The 19,329-nt window shown below is 47.9% G+C and overlaps 1 protein-coding gene across 4 annotated transcripts in view; it reads left to right on the forward strand.

Annotated features, from left to right (window-relative positions):
* The window catches only part of ZNF536 (zinc finger protein 536), a 487,592-nt gene that overhangs the window by 211,830 nt on the left and 256,433 nt on the right, over window positions 1-19,329 (forward strand). For all 4 annotated transcript variants that reach the window (XM_033225583.1, XM_033225582.1, XM_033225584.1 and 1 more), the window contains exon 3: window positions 6,885-9,056. In XM_033225583.1, coding sequence (XP_033081474.1) covers window positions 6,887-9,056 — 2,170 coding nt within the window. In that variant the 5' untranslated portion in view covers window positions 6,885-6,886. The remainder of the gene's footprint in view (window positions 1-6,884; window positions 9,057-19,329) is intronic.

Consider the following 19,329-nt stretch of genomic DNA (forward strand, 5'->3'; position numbering starts at 1 on the left):
AAGCAAGGTGGGCTTCAGGGACAGACTGAGGGTCACGTGAGCCTCCAGGAATGGGGTCTGCCTACTACTAGAAGTGCATGTTATGAGACGATTTTGAGTAAAATCCACAGTGGTGTTTGGACCCCCCCTTGCTGTGAACCCGAGTCCTAGACCCTGCAGAGCAGCTTGGAGGTCAGGGACTCCTGCAAGGCTTCCGAGGTAGCAGTTTCACCCACATCGATGAAAAAGGGAGTATATTTAGTTGTGCTTGGCTAGACAACAATACTTGATTTTTAAAAATCCAGTGCAAATGGTTATTTTGAAAGCATTTTATTTTCCAACGATTCTTTTTCGTGGTATAAGGAAAAAGCTCTTTCATACAACTTACTGGCAAGATCTATATTTTTTGGACTATTCATAAGATTACTTTTTTTTCTGTGCTAGCAAAATGAAACTGTGTTTTTGTGTAAAATTTATTTAGACTCGTAGCAGCTGGCATTTCTGGTGTCCTGATAGTTTTAAATTTCATTTTGAGTGAAAGATACAATTAGGTTCTCTATTGGAAGAGTTAAGTGAAAACTTTTGTCATTGATATCACAGGAAATAGTCTTGAAGGCAGAAATGCAAAATCAAAATAACCATTAGCACCATCAAAGGCAGCTGAATGGCTCACAGTACCTGCAATGATGGCAGTGATGAGACAGAATGTATTTTGATAATCTGTGTACCCAATGGTGGGGTTCATTTGCTGAGTGTGAAATTGCATTGTTCAAGAAGAAAACCTGTAATGTTTGGAAGCCTTCACCTGGGGCCCCTGCCTGTGTTTAGAGGTGCAGCCCAGGAGTTCCCACATTGTGATGAAGAATCCCATGGCCACCAAGAGCCTAGCTTAGTTCTTCATCAATATTGGCTGTCGAGTTGAGTCCCCAAGGTACCCCATGACTCTGTGCTCAGAAAAGATCGGGGCTGGGGGGGATGTTGCCATGTTTCTGCATTGGGGAGATGATGCTGCAGACACAAGAGTTTACAGTGGCCTTTAACTGTCCAGCCTCGGTAAGGACATTTGGCTGCCCTTGCAGAGTTAGGTAAATTATGTATTCATTGGTTCCTTCTGTCAATCAACCAGGGTTTATTGATCCTCTTCCTTATAAGTTTCAGGCTGGGGCAATGAACTGAAGGCTGGGGCAAACTGTTCTCACTGTTTAGTAGTTTGTTTGCTTGCTTTTAATTGTGCTAAGGGTTTTCCTGCCCAGGTGAACTGATTCCATGAGTTCTTGCAGAGGTTATCCAAAATCCTGGCTGCCCAATTGCCTTAAGCCCAGGATCATGGCCTGCCCTCTGCTGGCCCCTGGCTTCTGCTTTTAAATTTTTGATTCGGGGGTACATGTGCATGTTTGTTAAGTTACATGGCTATATTGCATAATGCTGGGGATTGCGCCTCTAGTGCACCCATTGCCCAAATAGCACACATTGTACCCTATAGGCAATTTTATCAACCCTCCCTCCCCGGTCTCCCTCCCCACTTTTGGAGTCCCCAGGGTCTATTGTCTCCATCTTTATGTCCATGTATACCCAGTACTGAGATTAGCTCAACATGGATTAAAGACTTAAACATAAGTTGTGAAACTATAAAAAAAAATCCTAGAAACATCTAGAAAAACCTCTTCTGGACATCAGTCCAAGTGAATAATCTGTGGCTCCAGCTCCTGGGTCACGCAGTGCTGAGTGAAGGGTCAGTGGGGCGTGTAGGCTAAAGTGCTCTGGCAGCAGGGTCGGGGGTGTGCTGTGGCAGGAGGCCCCTCCAGGGATATTCCCTATGGGGCCTGTCAGGGAGCAGCATGGTCTGAAATGGAAGGCTTACTCCGTGGTGGGCTGGGGAAAGGGGTAATAAGACCTTCCATCAGGTCTTTTTTGAAAATTTAAAAAATTATCTTTTAAATTATTTTTATTTTTTGAGACAAGGTCTCATTCCCATTGCCCAGGCTGAAGTGCAGTGGTACGGATCATCGCTCACTGCAGCCTTGACTTCCCCAGGCTCAAGTGATCCTCCCACCTCAGCCTCCCAAGTAGTTGGGAGTACAGGGATGCATCGCCAAGCCTGGCTAATTATTTTATATTTTTAGTAGAGATGGGGCTTTGCCATGTGGCTTAGGCTGGCCTCAAACTCCTGGGGCTCAGCCTCCCAAAGTGCTGGGATTACATGTGTGAGCCATTGCATCCGGCCCCTTCCAACAGATCATCTCGTTCGCAGGCAACTCCACTTCCTCTAGGCCCGTGAGCTCTTATGTCTGCAGTTGGATTCAATCCTTTAACAGTAGGATTAATGATGCCTTAGTTTCCCAGTATAGGCATTTGTATACATTTCTAGAGGGCTACCAGGTAGGGACTCCTCACCCTTCCTTCAACACAGACATACTTAATGTACTTACACACAGAAACACACACACACACACACACACACACACACCCTCAGACACCAAGGCTGAGATGGTTTCTTTTTTCCCCAGCTTTGCATTCAACCTCAAAGGGACCTTTCACTGCTCCCCTGTTACTTGTGGACACTCACTCACACTGGCCTCTTAGATCCACAGGCCCTTGAGGGCAGGTACATGGAAGGCCCCTGGGAAATACTGACTGAATGGCTAAGGTAAGGAATAAATGCATTCTGGATGAGTGAAGTGTCAAGGCTGGAGAAATTGGGGCTGACCCAGGTTTTGCGAGTCCCAGGCCGGGCCTGGGGCCAGCTTGTCCTGCCTCGGCTGTTTTGGCGCAGAGACAGCGCACACCAATTACCCCATACTCTTTCCAGGAATTCGTGCTTCCCTTTCTTGCTCTAAGTCGAGCAGCAGGCGTCAGTTACGACTGCCCCATTGCAGCGGCCTCAGCTGCACCTGCTTGAGGAATCACAGAGGATTCTGAGCTGACTATCGTGGTCCTGCTTCCCAGTAAGGCTCCGTGTAGGCTTCTCCCAGGCTTATTCAAGGGCTGGGGACCAATATCCTGGAAGCGTCTCCTGGAGAGCTGGCCAGCTCCTCTGAAACCCTGGGGTCTTCCATGGGCAGTGATGGTCAGTTAAGTTCTAAAGGGAACCACTGCTTTGTCTCCTAGTATTCAGCAATTGGGCCATCAGGGGTAGTCCAAGCCTGGGGTGATCACCATGGACACCTAGACTGGGAAAGTTGGGGGTGTGGACTCCCTTCCCTCCCGTCCCCTTCCCTCCCCTTCCCTTCCCTTCTCTTTCTTTTTTCTGTTTTTCATTTTTTTAGACAGAGTCTCGCTCTGTTGCCCAGGCTGGAGTGCAATGGTGTGATCTCAGCTCACTGCAAGCTCTGCCTCCCGGGTTCCAGTGATTCTCCTGCCTCAGCCTCCCAAGTAGCTGGGATTACAGATGCCCACCACCACATCCAGCTAATTTTTGTATTTTTAGTAGAGATGAAGTTTCAACATGTTGGTCAGGCTGATCTCGAACTCCTGACTTCAAGTGATCCGCCCACCTCGGTCTCCTAAAGTGCTGGGATTACAGACATGAGCCACCATGGCCGGCCAGGGGTGGCTTTCCCTTGGTGGTTTCTGAACCTTCAGCTTCTCAATGGTAGCCAGGGACCCTTCCAACTCTGTCCGATTCTGATTGTAGGTGCTCTTGGACTTGTGCAGAGGCTGAGGTTAGGTCACATGACTGATTGTAGGTGCTCTTGGATTTGTAGGAAGGTTGAGGTTAGGGCACGTGACTGATTTCAGGTGCTCTGGACTTGTGCAAAGGCTGAGGTTAGGTCACATAAGGTTGAGGTTAGAGTGAGTCTCTATTCACTCATTCATCCATTCACTTGGGACATACCGAACCTAAGGGAAGCCAGCTCTGCATGAGGACCCAAGGCTTCATCCTTGACCAAGACAGACATACCCTCTGCCTTCACGGGAATGAAGCATGTCTATAAAAGGATCAATGACAAAATGTTGCCCCCATGGTAAATGCTACAAAGAAGAAAGTAAAGTGTTGGGACAGAGAGGGGCTGGGGTGTCAGCCTCAGACAGGGTGGGCACAGGGGGCTTTTGTGAGAAAGGATGTGTGAGCTCAGACCCACAAGAATAAGAACAGAGCCAACTATTAAAAGAGCCAGGGCAGCATGCATGTTCTATAGAACATTCTATCCTCAGCTGACAATCCAGCAAAGGCATTTAAAGACTTAAAGAGGTTACAAAGCTTTGTTAACTCCGGCCAGGATAGATAGATAGATAGATAGATAGATAGATAGATAGATAGATAGATTTGAACAAAATAAAAGAATTCCATACTCAAACCAAACCTGAAAATTCCCACATTCCTTAGTTGATGAGTTGAGCTGTTACTTGCATAGTATGAATCGTGGTGGTGTTGGGGTACATGGTCTTCAATACCATGCCCCTCATCCAAGCTGATTTGCAGTCTCGCCGCATTCCACATTCAGCCTTCTCTCCCTCCTGCTGAATTGGCGTCAGCTCATCAGCGGCAACCTGAAAATAGCCCATCTTCCTGGATTCATGTCTTCTGAGCTGGCCAACTGGGTAGCCTTTGGAAGTGGGCCAGCCCTGTTGGCCTTAGACTTTCCAAACTTCCACGGAGCTGTTGGGTAGAATTCTGAGCAATCCCGTGTGGCTTCAGGGTCATGATCCCTGTTGGCTCAGAAGAGGAGCCAGTGCAGCTGTATGGGGCTTGAAGGTGGAGAGAGGGTGCCAGACAGGGCCCTGGGGCCACCAGTCTCTGCCTGGAGCCTCCAGCAACCTCTGTACACTGTGCCTGCTCCTCCCTGCTGGATAGTGGGTGTCATGAGTCCTGGGGCTGGTAGGTCTTGTCCACCATCATGTCTCCAGTGGCAAGGCTAGGGACTGGCACATGGAAGGATCTCGGTAAGTTTGTTGAATGAATGCAGCCACCTCCATGGAATATTAACTTTTTTCTGACCAACCTCCAAAATGGGCCTGTGTGTTTTAAGAAAATTTGAGTGTAGACTGCCCCCAGAAACAAAAAGGAAAGATGACAAGCTGGAAGCCTTCTCCTATGGCAAGTGCCCATGCACCTTTACGTGTGTCTTCAGGCTTTGCACAGTTGTGCATATCTTTCATTCGTGGACACAGTTGGCCCAGCACCACCACTGTAATCCCTCAGCCGCCTGGAAATAAACATTCATGGCTCTTTCTTCCCTTCCCTTGCAAGATAGACTCACCACCCTACTCCTCCTGCCAAGGAAGTCAGATCTCCCATTGGAGACCCCCCACGCCACGCAGTCTCCTGTCGGGAGGCCCAGCAAGCAGCAGACCCTGCTGAGCCTGCCTGTGGTTCCTCCACAGTTGAGCTCTGTCCCCACAGGTCCCCCTGGTTAATCGCTTAGCCCAGAAATCAGTCCTGGCTAGGGTTAAGCACAGCTCCTGGACCACCTAGCTGCCCAACACATCTAAACAATGGGATGCAAGAGGAGAGGTGTGTGCAAAGATGATTCCAATGGCAGGAAACAAATTTGGAGTCCTTCAGGTGGAAGACATAGCTGGAAATGGAAGGACCCCAGGCAGGGGTTCATTGCCTTGCAAAGTTGAGCTCCCCATATGCTCCAATGTGGAAGGGGCTGTTTCCTCTGCCCTCCCTGGAACCATCTGGTTTTAGCCATTCCGCACAGGCTGGAGAGGGGGCAGAGAGGACTATTAAAGACAATTATGCAGACCAGCTTTGAACGATAGTGTTTAACAAACAACTTTGAGTTCTAATTTTCTGCAAAACACATACTGCAGGTACAATTTGTACTCATTATTGTATATTGGGAAAGTTATTAAAAACACTCAAACTTGGTTGAGCCTTCCTATGGCACCATCCCTGGATTTTAATGGGTTTTTATCTAGTTCTATAAAAGATCTCTTTAAACCCAATCGAAGTCCCTGCTTTGGATATCTTGCCATTGAAGGATGGGAAGAACCCCATTATAAGGTATTGGTGTTTCCTTTGACCCAAATTTGAACAACTTCAACAATCTGCTAAGATTCCATCAGGAGAGAATTTATACTTCTTTTGATGGGCACAGTTACCAAATGACAAAATAACAGTGTTTCGTAACATAAGGGTTAAATCTTAATCTCTGAGGTTTGCAAAGCCGCTACTCGCAGTCTCCTTAAAATTTAATATACCTCGTTAATGCTTCCTTGCAAACACTGAAGGATTTTTATGATTATAATCATGTGTTACAGCACCTAGTACTGTTTCTAAGCAGCATACTAATCAGCTTAATGAGATATTACTGCACTTTTTGTTGACTAAAGCAAAATCCCTTTTATTGTTCTAAAGCCTGTCCTTTACTTTATTTTTTCCCAAAACATTATCTTGTTTTATTATGTACCAGTAAATATCATGCCATTGGTTTTTTTTTTTTTTTTTTTTTTTTGGCCAAATCATAAAATGATCTCTTTCATCTCAGACTGGTGAATGTATTGAATATAGTAAACGGAAAGAGAAGTTCCAAGTGGGTTTATTTGGTCTTATAGGGAAAGTCATTCTGCTCTCAGGCAAACTTTGGACTGAACCAACAGGTACAGGTGCGACAATGGGGCAATGCAGAAAAAGTTTCACACGTAGACCCTTGATTTGTTATTAGGTGTTGAAAGTGGTAAAACATTAATAATTTAAAGGTGAATGAATAATTGCAGTCTGTAAATAGAAAATACAAGGAAGACGATCTGTCGCCAAAACAAATTGGAGGAGCAATGCCATATTGCATAATTGGCATTTAATAATTCATTTTTTTATTATTGTTTTTGACTAGAATTCCTTAGCATGATTATGTGTAGGTAGGGCATGAAATGCAAATTCCCTGCCCGCCAATGCTGTTGATTCATGGCGCCATAGCTGCACCTGGCACGGATCTGAACTCTGCCTCTCTTTTCAGGGATGGAAGAAGCGAGCCTGTGCCTTGGAGTGTCTTCGGCGGAGCCGGAAGCTGAGCCCCACCTGAGCGGCCCCGTCCTCAACGGCCAGTATGCCATGAGTCAGAAGCTGCACCAGATCACCTCCCAGCTCAGCCATGCCTTCCCCGAGCTCCATCCCCGGCCCAACCCCGAGGAGAAGCCCCCCGCATCCCTGGAGGAGAAAGCCCACGTGCCCATGAGCGGCCAGCCCATGGGCAGTCAGATGGCGCTCCTGGCCAACCAGCTGGGCCGGGAGGTGGACACCAGCCTCAACGGGAGGGTGGACCTGCAGCAGTTCCTCAACGGGCAGAACCTGGGTATCATGTCCCAGATGAGCGACATCGAGGACGACGCCCGCAAGAACCGCAAGTACCCGTGCCCGCTCTGTGGCAAGCGCTTCCGCTTCAACAGCATCCTCTCCCTGCACATGCGCACGCACACGGGCGAGAAGCCCTTCAAGTGCCCGTACTGCGACCACAGGGCGGCGCAGAAGGGGAACCTGAAGATCCACCTGCGGACCCACAAGCTGGGCAACCTGGGCAAAGGGCGCGGGCGCGTGCGCGAGGAAAACCGCCTGCTTCACGAGCTGGAGGAGCGCGCCATCCTGCGGGACAAGCAGCTGAAGGGCAGCCTGCTGCAGCCCCGGCCCGACCTGAAGCCGCCGCCGCACGCCCAGCAGGCCCCGCTGGCCGCCTGCACCCTGGCCCTGCCCGCCAACCATAGCGTGCCCGACGTGGCCCACCCGGTGCCCTCGCCCAAGCCGGCCAGCGTGCAAGAGGATGCGGTGGCCCCGGCGGCGGGCTTCCGCTGTACCTTCTGCAAGGGCAAATTCAAGAAGCGCGAGGAGCTGGACCGCCACATCCGCATCCTGCACAAGCCCTACAAGTGCACGCTGTGCGACTTCGCGGCTTCGCAGGAAGAGGAGCTCATCAGCCACGTGGAGAAGGCACACATCACCGCCGAGTCGGCCCAGGGCCAGGGGCCCAATGGCGGTGGGGAACAGTCGGCCAACGAATTCCGCTGCGAGGTGTGCGGCCAGGTGTTCAGCCAGGCATGGTTCCTCAAGGGCCACATGCGCAAGCACAAAGACTCCTTTGAGCACTGCTGCCAGATCTGCGGCCGGCGCTTCAAGGAGCCCTGGTTCCTCAAGAACCACATGAAGGTCCACCTCAACAAGCTGTCGGTGAAGAACAAGTCCCCCAGCGACCCTGAGGTGCCTGTGCCCATGGGCGGCATGTCCCAGGAGGCCCACGCCAACCTGTACTCCAGGTACCTCTCCTGCCTGCAGAGCGGCTTCATGGCCCCAGACAAAGCCGGCCTGAGCGAGCCCAGCCAGCTCTATGGCAAGGGCGAACTGCCCATGAAGGAGAAGGAAGCGCTGGGGAAGCTGCTGTCTCCCATCTCCAGCATGGCCCATGGCGTCCCGGAGGGGGACAAGCACTCCCTCCTGGGATGCCTCAACCTCGTGCCGCCGCTGAAATCCAGCTGCATCGAGCGGCTGCAGGCGGCTGCCAAGGCTGCTGAGATGGACCCCGTGAACAGCTACCAGGCTTGGCAGCTCATGGCCAGGGGCATGGCCATGGAACATGGCTTCTTGTCTAAAGAGCATCCGCTGCAGCGCAACCACGAAGACACTTTGGCAAACGCCGGGGTTCTGTTTGATAAGGAGAAGCGGGAGTACGTGTTAGTGGGAGCAGATGGCTCCAAGCAGAAAATGCCTGCTGATTTGGTTCACAGCACTAAAGTGGGCAGCCAGAGAGACCTGCCAACTAAGCTCGACCCTTTAGAAAGCAGTCGGGATTTTTTGTCACACGGGCTGAACCAGACGCTCGAGTATAACCTGCAGGGTCCTGGGAACATGAAGGAGAAGCCCACCGAGTGCCCTGACTGCGGACGGGTGTTCCGCACCTACCACCAGGTGGTCGTGCACTCCCGTGTCCACAAGCGGGACCGCAAGGGTGAGGAGGACGGGCTGCATGTGGGCCTGGATGAGCGGCGTGGCTCGGGTAGTGACCAGGAGTCTCAGTCGGTGAGCCGCTCCACCACGCCGGGCTCCTCCAACATCACTGAGGAGAGCGGGGTCGGAGGTGGCCTCTCCCAGACCGGGAGTGCCCAGGAGGACAGCCCGCACCCCTCCTCGCCGTCCTCCTCAGGTAGGTTAGCCGGGAAGTGGGGAGAAGCAGCTTGCACAGCAGCCCTGCCCAGGGCTGCCTGGTTCTGCTCCCAGGCCTCCAGTCAGTTCCAAGGCCAGTGGGTCTTGATCGAGGACATGGGTGGGTTGAACACTGGGCCATGCCTTTCTTTCCCTCCCTGACTGGAGGGAAAGGGCAGTCCTTTCACCTCTTACGCCTTCCCTTGAGCACTGGCTACCAAGAAAGTAGCTTGAGGTAAGGCATGGTGGCTCATGCCTGTAATCTCAGCACTTTGGGCCACTGAGGCGGGGTGGATCACTTGAGGTCAGGGCTTTGAGGCCAGCCTGGCCAACATGGAGAAACCCCATCTCTACTAAAAGTCCAAAAATTAGGCAAGCGTGATGGTGCATGCCTGTAATCCCAGCTATTTGGGAGGCTAAGGCAGGAGAATCGCTTGAGCCTGGGAGGCGGAGGCTGCAGTGAGCCAAGATCACACCACAGCACTCCAGTCTGAGCGACAGAGTGAGATACTGTCTCAAAAAAGAAAAGAAAGAAGAAAGCTGCCAGGTGGTACATTTTTCAGTGGACATAATATACCTTTTTCTTGCAATTGTCCAACCCCATTTCATGGTCTGATGCTGTCGGCCATCATCTTGTCTCTGGAACTCAGGAGCTGGCATTCTGCTCTATCCCTGGGTGTGAATGTGTAACCGTCTTTCTCTCCCGCTTGGCGTAGTCCCATAATTCTCTTACGTAGGCACCGCAGTCTCCCTCCCTAAGTCAAACCTGTCTTCTGGCCCCTTCCCAAATTACGACGTGGCTCACCTGCCAGATCTGAGTGACCTAAAGAGCCCCACCACTTTCCTCTGATGGTTTGGAAAAGTACAGGCATTTGAAACACAGACGCATGACTGTTATGTCTTAAATTGTACTGTGTTACACGGGCGATACAGCTTTGGGGTCTAAAATAGCAAAGCAGAAAATCTGTCATCAAACTGTCTGTGAAATGATGAAGCTTCTTGGCCCAGTTAAAAAAAAAAAAAAAAAACCCAAAACAACAACAACAAAAGCACACTAGCCTCAGATGGCTAAATTAAAATCACCACCTAACAGCAGGTAAGGTGTTGCCTTCATCCATATTTCCAAAGCCCCTTACTAATGGGTAGTAAATTGAAAGTTATATCTCTAGCCCTTTATAAAGAAAGCACCTCGCTAATACTGTAATCATTCTGCAGCCTAACAACAGAGGAAATCATGCCATAACAAATACCCTGTTACTAATGGCAACATTGATTTCTGCAATCAGCCATTAAGTCTAGAAAATGAAAGACAGTTTGAGGCACCTCGAGGCACTGCCTTGCCCACTGTTAAAGATGTAGCAGCACACTGTTGAGGGTCATTTTTAAAAAGTTTTTTCTTCTTTCTTGATCCCACCCTCACTCCTTGGTTTAGATACCTATTTCGATCTTGGAGGCAATTCACTGCTGCACTTATAAAGTAGATGCCAGTTTTAGCTTTGCTCTTATAGTCATACTCTTCTTCTAGGACAAAATTAGTATTAAAATAAAGTGGGACTCTGCCGGCTTATTACAAACCAGTAAAGAATTGTTAAGACACATAAATCTGGTCTGCACATTCCAGAGATTCCGATAGCACTTAATGCCGCTGCTTAAATACCCATGAAACACTGTCTACTCCTGGAGTCCTCGACTTGTTTGGGATTTATTACTGATGAGACGCTTAGGAAGTGTCTAACCAGCAGCATGAGTGCCATGGAGGCGTGAGGTCACACTACCTGGAGCGATTGCCATAAGGAGCACACTAAGATTCGAGGGAAGGGTTTTCACCATGTAAACATAAATCCCTACACGAGAGGCAGCCAAGTGCCAGGTGTCCCAATGTCAGGAGGAACTCTTTCTGGTCTCCTAGGATGAGGTGTCCTCTTCTGGCATGTGTCGTCTCTGATTTTGAATTGGGACCTTTACAGGACAGGATGCAGGCAGCAAACTGTTTCCCCTAAGGTTTTAGAGTGACGTGGAGTTAACATTGACAGATTTCCATCCCTCTCTCAGACCTCCTGAAATGTAAGGTTCTCGGCAGAATATTCTGACACCAAATGTTCAGCTTCATTAATGACATGTTTACCGTGTTTTTCTCACCTTCTGGCCAAGTGATAGCCCTCACGCTATTCCCATCTCTGTTGCTTGCCCATCTCTCAGTGCTCGGTTGAAAAAAAACCCATTTTCCTTAAAAAGAACCAACCGTGCTCATGACTCAAAAGAGAATTATACTTGAGTTGTGGTTATCTTCTCACTTTTATTTCCCCTCATTGAAGTATTTTACAATTGTGAATACTGATTCTTTCATTTCTGGTTGACTTCTTTGTTTTCTTCATATTCAAATTAGACCCTTTCATAATTTTCTGACTAAGTAGGAGAATTGAGGTCATACCAATATGCAACCCGAATCAGCTGTGCGTCTGGGGCATTCAGGTTTCCCTGGGATTTAGGACTCTTAACCAAATCTGGTTAGTCCTCCCACTTATTTCCAACAAGTTTGACTTGTATAAAAGTGCGATTAAAATAAGCATTTAAATAAAAATCTGGGTACAATGGGTATTTTATTATTACCTGTTAAAGAGAAATCTGCAAGGTGAAGGAGAGAGAAAAAAAATCTTTAAGCCCTTAAGTAAAGAAAGAAGTACTTATTAAGGCTTCTATTAAGAAATAACTGCAAAACACGGTTTTACAAATTTCTCAGACTGCATAACAATGTCGCAAAACTTAATTTGCATCACTTGATTCTTTTTTTTGTTGAAAACTGGGTCAGTAGGGCCTGAGAAACTATTTTTTCAGATCTTAACCAATGAATTCTTCTTTATAAATCGCTGCTCTTAACATGATAGTAGTTCTGAATTCATCATAAAAAACCTTTTTACAGAGCCTCTTAGAACAGATCTCTAGAAGAAGGCTTACAATGAGTGGCAGAGACGTCCTTTGTTATCTGATGTAATTCTTTGCAAAGAAGGATTGGGAACGGAGTGGCTGTTTAAAAATGTCTTGCTCAGACCGAGACGAAGAAGGGGTCAAGTTTGCAATCAAACAGTTATTGCCGAGATGGGCGACTGTCACTGGCTAGGCTAATGTGGGATGCAGCTGTTTGTTATGTGAGCAAAAGAATGTTTGAATCAGTGAACATGTGAAAATGATTCCAGTGAACCAGAAAATGTGTTTGTTCTTTGGCTCTCCAAACTGCTGAGAACCAAGCTTAAGATCAACTGCGAAAACTAGGACCTTTGACAAATTGAGAGGTCATATTTTCTAGCAGAAAATGGACAAAACTAGTCACACAGATCACTTCCCCATCTTCCCCCTTTGTTTTATTTTTGTTGTGTTGTTGTTTATTTGACTTACCAGTAATTTCACACCGTGGTCAATGTCATTCCTGCCTCCGTGTACAATACAAAGAGAAACTATTTGGAAAGCAGCAGCTTATAAATTTTACTCTTTTATGACATTTAGAAAGCGGGGTGGCTGTTTCGATACCTCCTCATTTCTGGCTTGCATGCAGACACTCTTATGGCATTAATCTTTGCATCTTTCTCTAAAACCTCCTCTAAGGCTGAGCTCGAATCCTAGCTTTGCTGTGAGTCAGAAAACGACCAAAGTTCTGTTTCTTCAGATTTTGCTTTGGAAATCACACTCAGAATAATTAAAACTTAATGTACTAAGAAACGATACTGTTCATTATATCCAACAGGGCAGTTACCTTCCAAATTCCCCGTAATTTTGGAGTGGGGATAATTGAAGTGTTGATGGTGGGAAGGGGGTAATTGAATGCATTGACCCTCTGTTCATTAAATAAAGTCGGCTAAGTTACAGGATCAATGGAAAGCCAGGGAGAGATGCAAAGATGAAAATATCGTTAACCCCTACTACTTCTGGTATAATATTTTGAGATGGACAAGGATTATTTGGTCAGCTGGGCTAAAAGCCTTGCGAGGTCTTCTTTTGTTGTTAGAGCTGCATTCCTGAAATGCTGGGTCTCCATCCCATTGACCACAGCATCAAAGGCCTTTATCTGGGGCGCTCTCGCATTACATGGGGTGTATAGTGATATGATAGATTTTCTTTCTTTTCCACCTCTTTTTCTCATGTGGCTCCCCCTCCCTGCCCCCATTCACGATAACCAGTGCCTGCTCCATACACAAACAAATCCAGGCACCTAAAAGAAGAAAAAGAAAAAGAAAAAAAATTTGAGTTTGAGGATTAAGATCTTCATTTTTTTTTTTTGCTTGTGCATTCCAATTGTTCTTAAAATATTTGGCAATGTCAATTAGTAACTGAGCAGAGTTAGCTGATGAACACAATTTTCCAGTAGACTGAGCACCCTATTGTTGCCGAGCGAACAGCAGATTTCTGAGGTCATTATCATTCGCTGGTTGCTTGGCCCAGCTGCTTCCTGCTGCAAAAGCCAAACTTTATACCGGAGCTCGGGGAGGCTGCAGCAACAGGGGGCTGGAAGGGGGGAGAGGGGAGCTGGCTGCAGAGCCGAAGACAGTCATTATCAGCAGAGGAAACAGAAAGTAAAAGTTTCCAGGCAATTCCAGGAAAACTACCGGAGCAGGCTTCTTCCTCCTGTTCCATTCCAACCACCTTTCACCTCTAGGCAGGGAATTAAAAAGGACTTGGGGAGACCCCCCTGAGCATGGTGGCAACTAATCTCTTTGCAGAGCGGAACTTTGGAAAACAATAATCCCATTTATAAATAATACTTAAAATTTTTTTAGCCCAGGCTCAAGCATGTGAGTGATGCCCTCTTAGATAGACTCCTTCATTGTTTTATACATATATATATATGTCATTTTAAAAATGATATTAGGAACTTGAAATTAGTCAACTTGGGGATGACAAATAGGCAACATTATTTAATTTTCCAGCGGGATCTTATGAACAGATTATAGTCTGAGATTCCTTTTAAAATCACATTTAGCCTTAAATGTTCCCCCTCCCCCTTCCCCTGTTCCCTGCTTCCTTATTTTTCTGCCCCCACCCCACCCCAACTCCAGCCTCTCTTCCCCACCTCCTAATTTGGGAGCTGGTTCAGTGAGATGAAAAGCTGCACTTTTTTTAAAGCTCAGCTGTGAAAGCCGAGCGCCATATGCAGCCCTTCCGTCCCTGCCGTGGAAGCGTGTGCAGGCGGCCGCCGTGTTTGCGGAGATTTACGGAGGCTCGGCTCGTGTGTGCCGAAGCTGTGCCCAGGCGGACGCCGGCCAAGGCCCGTCCCCTGAGCTGAGAGCCGAGAGCTGAGGTGGCCGCCTGCCTAGACGAATAAGCCGGCTGGTCAGGTGTCTCCTGGGGAACGTCAGATGGGGCACAGGGTCAGAGGTCCCCGTGTCCTCCCCTGGCGGCCACCTTTCTGCTGGGGCCCCAGGGTGATCTGTCCACTCGGGACACCCTTCTCATGCCGGGATCGCCGTTGCTCTCAGATGCTGGTTCATGTGCGGCTGTGGCATCGTCCTCCTCCTTCCCTGGGAGCCGGATGCCTACCAGCAGTTTCCTTTTGTAAACTTCCCATTCACTTGGGGAACTTGTATCATCTTGTGTTTAGAAACGATGATTTGGGATCAATCAGTAACACTTCGGGGCTTTTACCATCTTTCTGACCCCTTTATATGGAGCCATAAATCCCACTTCTGTGGGGCTGCTTGATGCCACTCCACCGTCACTTGGCATTTCAGAAAGAGGGTACTTGCACAGGCTCTGCAAGTCTTCAGATTGGGAATGTAACATCAGAGATGTGCGACCTAAAATCCCAGAGGCAGAGCACCCTCTCTGCTCCAGCACATAACAGGCAGGACTTGGTTTTGCTTGCGAGGGATTAGATTCCAGGCCGAGGAGTTACTCAAATGTGTTTCTCTGGCGGCCTCACTTGGCCCATCTGCGGGATGGACACTGCGTTGCCTGAGCTGCCCTTCTGTTTCCAGCACTCCTGCCCGCTGAGCTTCTGAGGAGCTCCATGATGCTTTCCTCCCTACACACGTTAGCGCAAGGGACGGAAACATTCATTTAAACCTAAATTTAATGGAAATAAGGAACACATAGATGAGCTAAGGACAGGTTACAATGAGGCAAGGAATTAAGCAGTCAATTTTCAAAACAGAGCTTGAAGCATTAGCTGCGTGATTTCCATTAACTTGAATGGGAGGTTCCAGGCTCAGGACTTGACCACCACCTTGGGTGTGTTGGGGCGGGAGTTAGTAATTTGCGTTGCAAACAGCCACAGTGGACACCCTGATTGATGGTTTGGCCAAAACCAGGTATCACGAGCTTCCAGGGTCTGACTCTTACCCACTCACATGCTTACCATGCACTCAGGTAGCTGGGAAATGATGCCCACCATGTTATGTGACCTGTCATGGGCCACTTCTGCAGAGCTGGGACAGCCTCTGCATAGAGAGCAGATTGGGGTCCTTGTGGTTGCCCAGATCCCTTCACTGCCAGGTTGCTTATCTTTCCAATTCTTTCACTGGTTTGAATCTTTGTGTCCTGCTCATAGGAAGCGCGTTCCCAGGAAGGGTAAGGTAAGACTTTCTTCCTCTACACCTGAGCGCATTTCCCAGGTCTGCCCCTTCTCCCCAAGAAGTTTCTGGCAGGTAGCTCTGATGTTTCAAAGGGGTGGGTACAGGGCTGTCTTCAACAAGGCCCCTGTTATAACGGCCTCGATATTCCACTGGGTTCTAGAGAGAGATCGTGGGGATACTTGGAGATCTAGAGATGGAGACAGTGAATTTCGTGGGAAAGAACTGTGCAGGGAGCATTTGGAAGCCTTTTGAGCCCAGGAAGTCAGGGGAGTGAGTAGTTAACTCCTTTACCTGTAGAGCTGTTTTGGAGCATTGATGGCAGGGGTGGAGAAACACCTGCAGAGATCAGGAGATTGGATTTGTGCACACTTCTCAAATCTGTGATGACTGAGCTGGAACCTTTGCCATCTGTGACCCTTGGGCCTGTTTGCTGCCCTTCTGGGTGTCTCACCTCCCTTCGCCTTCCTCTCCTCTGTCGGCATCTGATGGGCGCATCTCTCCACCCTTGTTGATGGTGCTGGCATGTGGAGGAAGGAGGCGGGGGCTGAGCGAGGCTTGCAAATGCAGAGGAAAGGGACTCTCCAAGAGGGGTGCATGGTGTTGGGGGGGTGGGCAGGTGGTGGGGGGACTCTGATCTCCCCAGGAAGTGAGCGTTGCTGCAGCTGAGAGCGGCCATGGGTCCCCCTTGCCTTTTCCTGGCAGGATGGGGCGATGGCAACATTTACTTAAGCTGTGGAGTCTGGCACTGCCGCAGCCAGGCGCCATCTGGAAAGCCCTTTTCAGAAAGCTGCGCCCCCCTCCCCACTCCCAAAAGGAACTTAGGGGAACAGGACTTGGGCAGAGCTATGGGACTTGTTTCTTGGGCAGAACCTGCTCATTAAGGCACCTGAGCTGGGCTGGAGTCCCCAGGGAGCCAGGTAGCTAAGAAAGGTCTACATTGGGGTGCATGTAGGCTCCTTGCTGTCTGTGGGCCCTCAGTTCATCCTTGAGCCAGGTTTGGTTTAGGTTTACCAGGGCTGTATTTCCATCTATTTGTTTTTGTTGCATTTTGCATACTGTCTTCACCTAAGTCCTTGCATAATGTGAGTATGATGGGGTGGCGCCAGCCAGGATTGGTCAGTGACTACACCTTCCCGGTAATAGCAGGGCTGATTGGCAGAATATAAGAAATGAGTGCTGTGCCTCTGAAATGTGCCTGCGAGACAGGATCTAGAATTCAGCGGCTCAACTTGCAACAAACAGGGCCAAACTAAGCACAGAGATTTGCCACCATCCTTTCCCTGAGCCACATCTTCAAAAAAGACCGCAGAGTCCCAAAACAATGCATGTCTGAACAAACATTATCTTCAGCTACCTGATGGGTGGGCCTGGGCAAAATGGGGGCTATGCTGAAAGCAAGGGCAGCGGTCCAGGCAGAATTCATTTGCCTCCTGTTCCCACCACCCCCAAGAGAAAGTTGTCCAGGGCTTAGTTTCTTGTGGGACCCATCTCTTTGTTGCTGTGAGCCTTGGGGTTTTTGTGTGACATGTGGCATGTGTCTGGGAGAAGCGAGAGGCACAGCACAAGCTGACTCCTTGGCTTGGCTGCCCACCACACCACATGGGAGGCCGGCCCTCCCCTTAACGGTGCCCAGCCAGGAGGCTGTCTCCAAAGTGGGCATGAGGATGGGCTTGGCTTTAACACCTCCTCACTTGCTTCCAAAGGACGGGGTCATTTTCCGGCTTTTCTTGCAAGCAGTGTCAACCTTTGGGGAACCCTTGAGTTTTACTCTGTGCCATGGGGTCCAGGACATTTCACGGAGAAATCAGTTGTTTCCCTTACAGAGGCAACTTGTAGGACTAGACTTTTGGCCAAAGCTAGTTTCTTTTCTTTTGTTTGACCTCAGTTCCAAAACCATTTGATGCACGATGAAACAGGTTCGTGCCACAGTGCTCTCTTTTCTTCATTAAAGTAATGTCCAGAAACTCTTAGCACGGTGGTTGTCATCGTGGTTTTTGGACACTCTCAGTTGTCCTCAATCATCTTGAGAGGCATTTTGGAACATGTCCAACATGTTAACGTTGAGTTCAACATGAAGTGTGTGCAGTGGTGGTTTTCTTGAAGAACAAGACAGATACATGCTTCTCTTTATTGCTAATGTGTATATATTTTAGATTTGTTGCTAAAATATGTGTTTTTATTTTCATTTCATTTCATTTTTTTTAAATTCAGTAATTTGCCCTGAAAAATTGGAGTGATCCCTCAGCAAAGCTGCTCTGTGGCATCATAATCCCTGTTGAGGGAGAAGGCTTGGCAGTATTCATGTCCATCCCTGACTGGGGCCAGACTCCTCAGAAATGTCCTTATTAGTGACCTTCAAAACCTTTCCACTTGGGGCCGGCCACAGTGGCTCACTCCTGTAATCCCAATACTTTGGGAGGCTGAGGCAGGTGGATCACCTGAGGTCAGGAGTTTGAGACCAGCCTGGCTAATATGGCGAAACCTCATCTCTACTAAAAATGCAAAAATTAGCCAGGCGTTGTGGTGGGTGCCTGTAATGCCAGCTATTCGGGAGGCTGAGGCAGGAGAGTCGCTTGAATCTGGGAGGTGGAGTTTGCAGTGAGCTGAGATTATGCCATTGCACTCCAGCCTGGGCAACAGGAGGGAAACTCCGTCTCAAAAACAAACAAACAAATAAACAAAACCTTTCCACTTGTTCTCCTCCACGAGTCCTGTTCACTGACTTTATGATGCTGTTGTTGTTCAATAATTTCATTATTCTTTTTTTCTTACTATAAAGTAATTCTCGTTCATCTTGAACTTTTAAGAGATACAGATAAATAAAAAATAAAAAAATTAAATATGTATGCCTATCACCTCTCAGGAATAATCACTGTGAACTTTTTTTTTCACTAAACTAGTAACTATTTTGTTATTGATGCATAGTTTATGTGTAGATTTTGGGGTGCATGTGCTAATTTGATACATTCATATAATGTATAAAGATCGAATCAGGGAAATTGGGACATTCATCACCTTAAATATTTATCTTGGCTGGACCCAGAGGCTCATGCCTGTATTCCAACACTTTGGGAGACCAAGGTGGGCAGATCGCTTGAACCCAGCAGTTTGAGACCAGCCCGGGCAATATAGCGAAACCCTGTCTCTACAAAAAATACAAAAATTAGCCAGGGTAGTGGCACACACCTGTAGTCCCAGCTACAGCTACTTGGGAGGGTGAGGTGAGAGGATTGCTTAGGCCCAAGAGGCGGAGGTTGCAGTGAGCTGAGATTGTGTCGCTGCACTCCAGCCTGGGCAACAGAGCAAAAACCTGTTTCAACAAACATTATCTTTTGTCTATTCTAGAAACATTTGAATTATTCTCTTTTGGCTATATTGAAATGTACAATAGATTATTGTTAACTCTAGTCACCCTACTGATCTATCAAACTCTAGATGAATATTTTTAATTCATACTTTTCCAGCCCTTTTTATGCAACTAAAAATGTAGTTAGCAAAAAAGTACATACTTCTGCTTAAGTTTTTACTGAAATGTGTGTCATGTTTTTTTCTTGTCATTGAACATTTCACACCAGGATCAGCAAAGTTTTCCTGTAAAGAACCAGCTACTGAGTATTTTTGGCTTTAGGGGCCACGTGGTTTCTGTAGTAAACATTCAGTTCTTTCATAAATAAAAGTATGATGGTATTTCAATAAAACTTTATTTACAAA

Source organism: Trachypithecus francoisi, unplaced genomic scaffold (assembly GCF_009764315.1).
Source record: "Trachypithecus francoisi isolate TF-2019V2 unplaced genomic scaffold, Tfra_2.0 Lachesis_group12, whole genome shotgun sequence".
Classification (NCBI taxonomy): Eukaryota; Metazoa; Chordata; class Mammalia; order Primates; family Cercopithecidae; genus Trachypithecus; species Trachypithecus francoisi.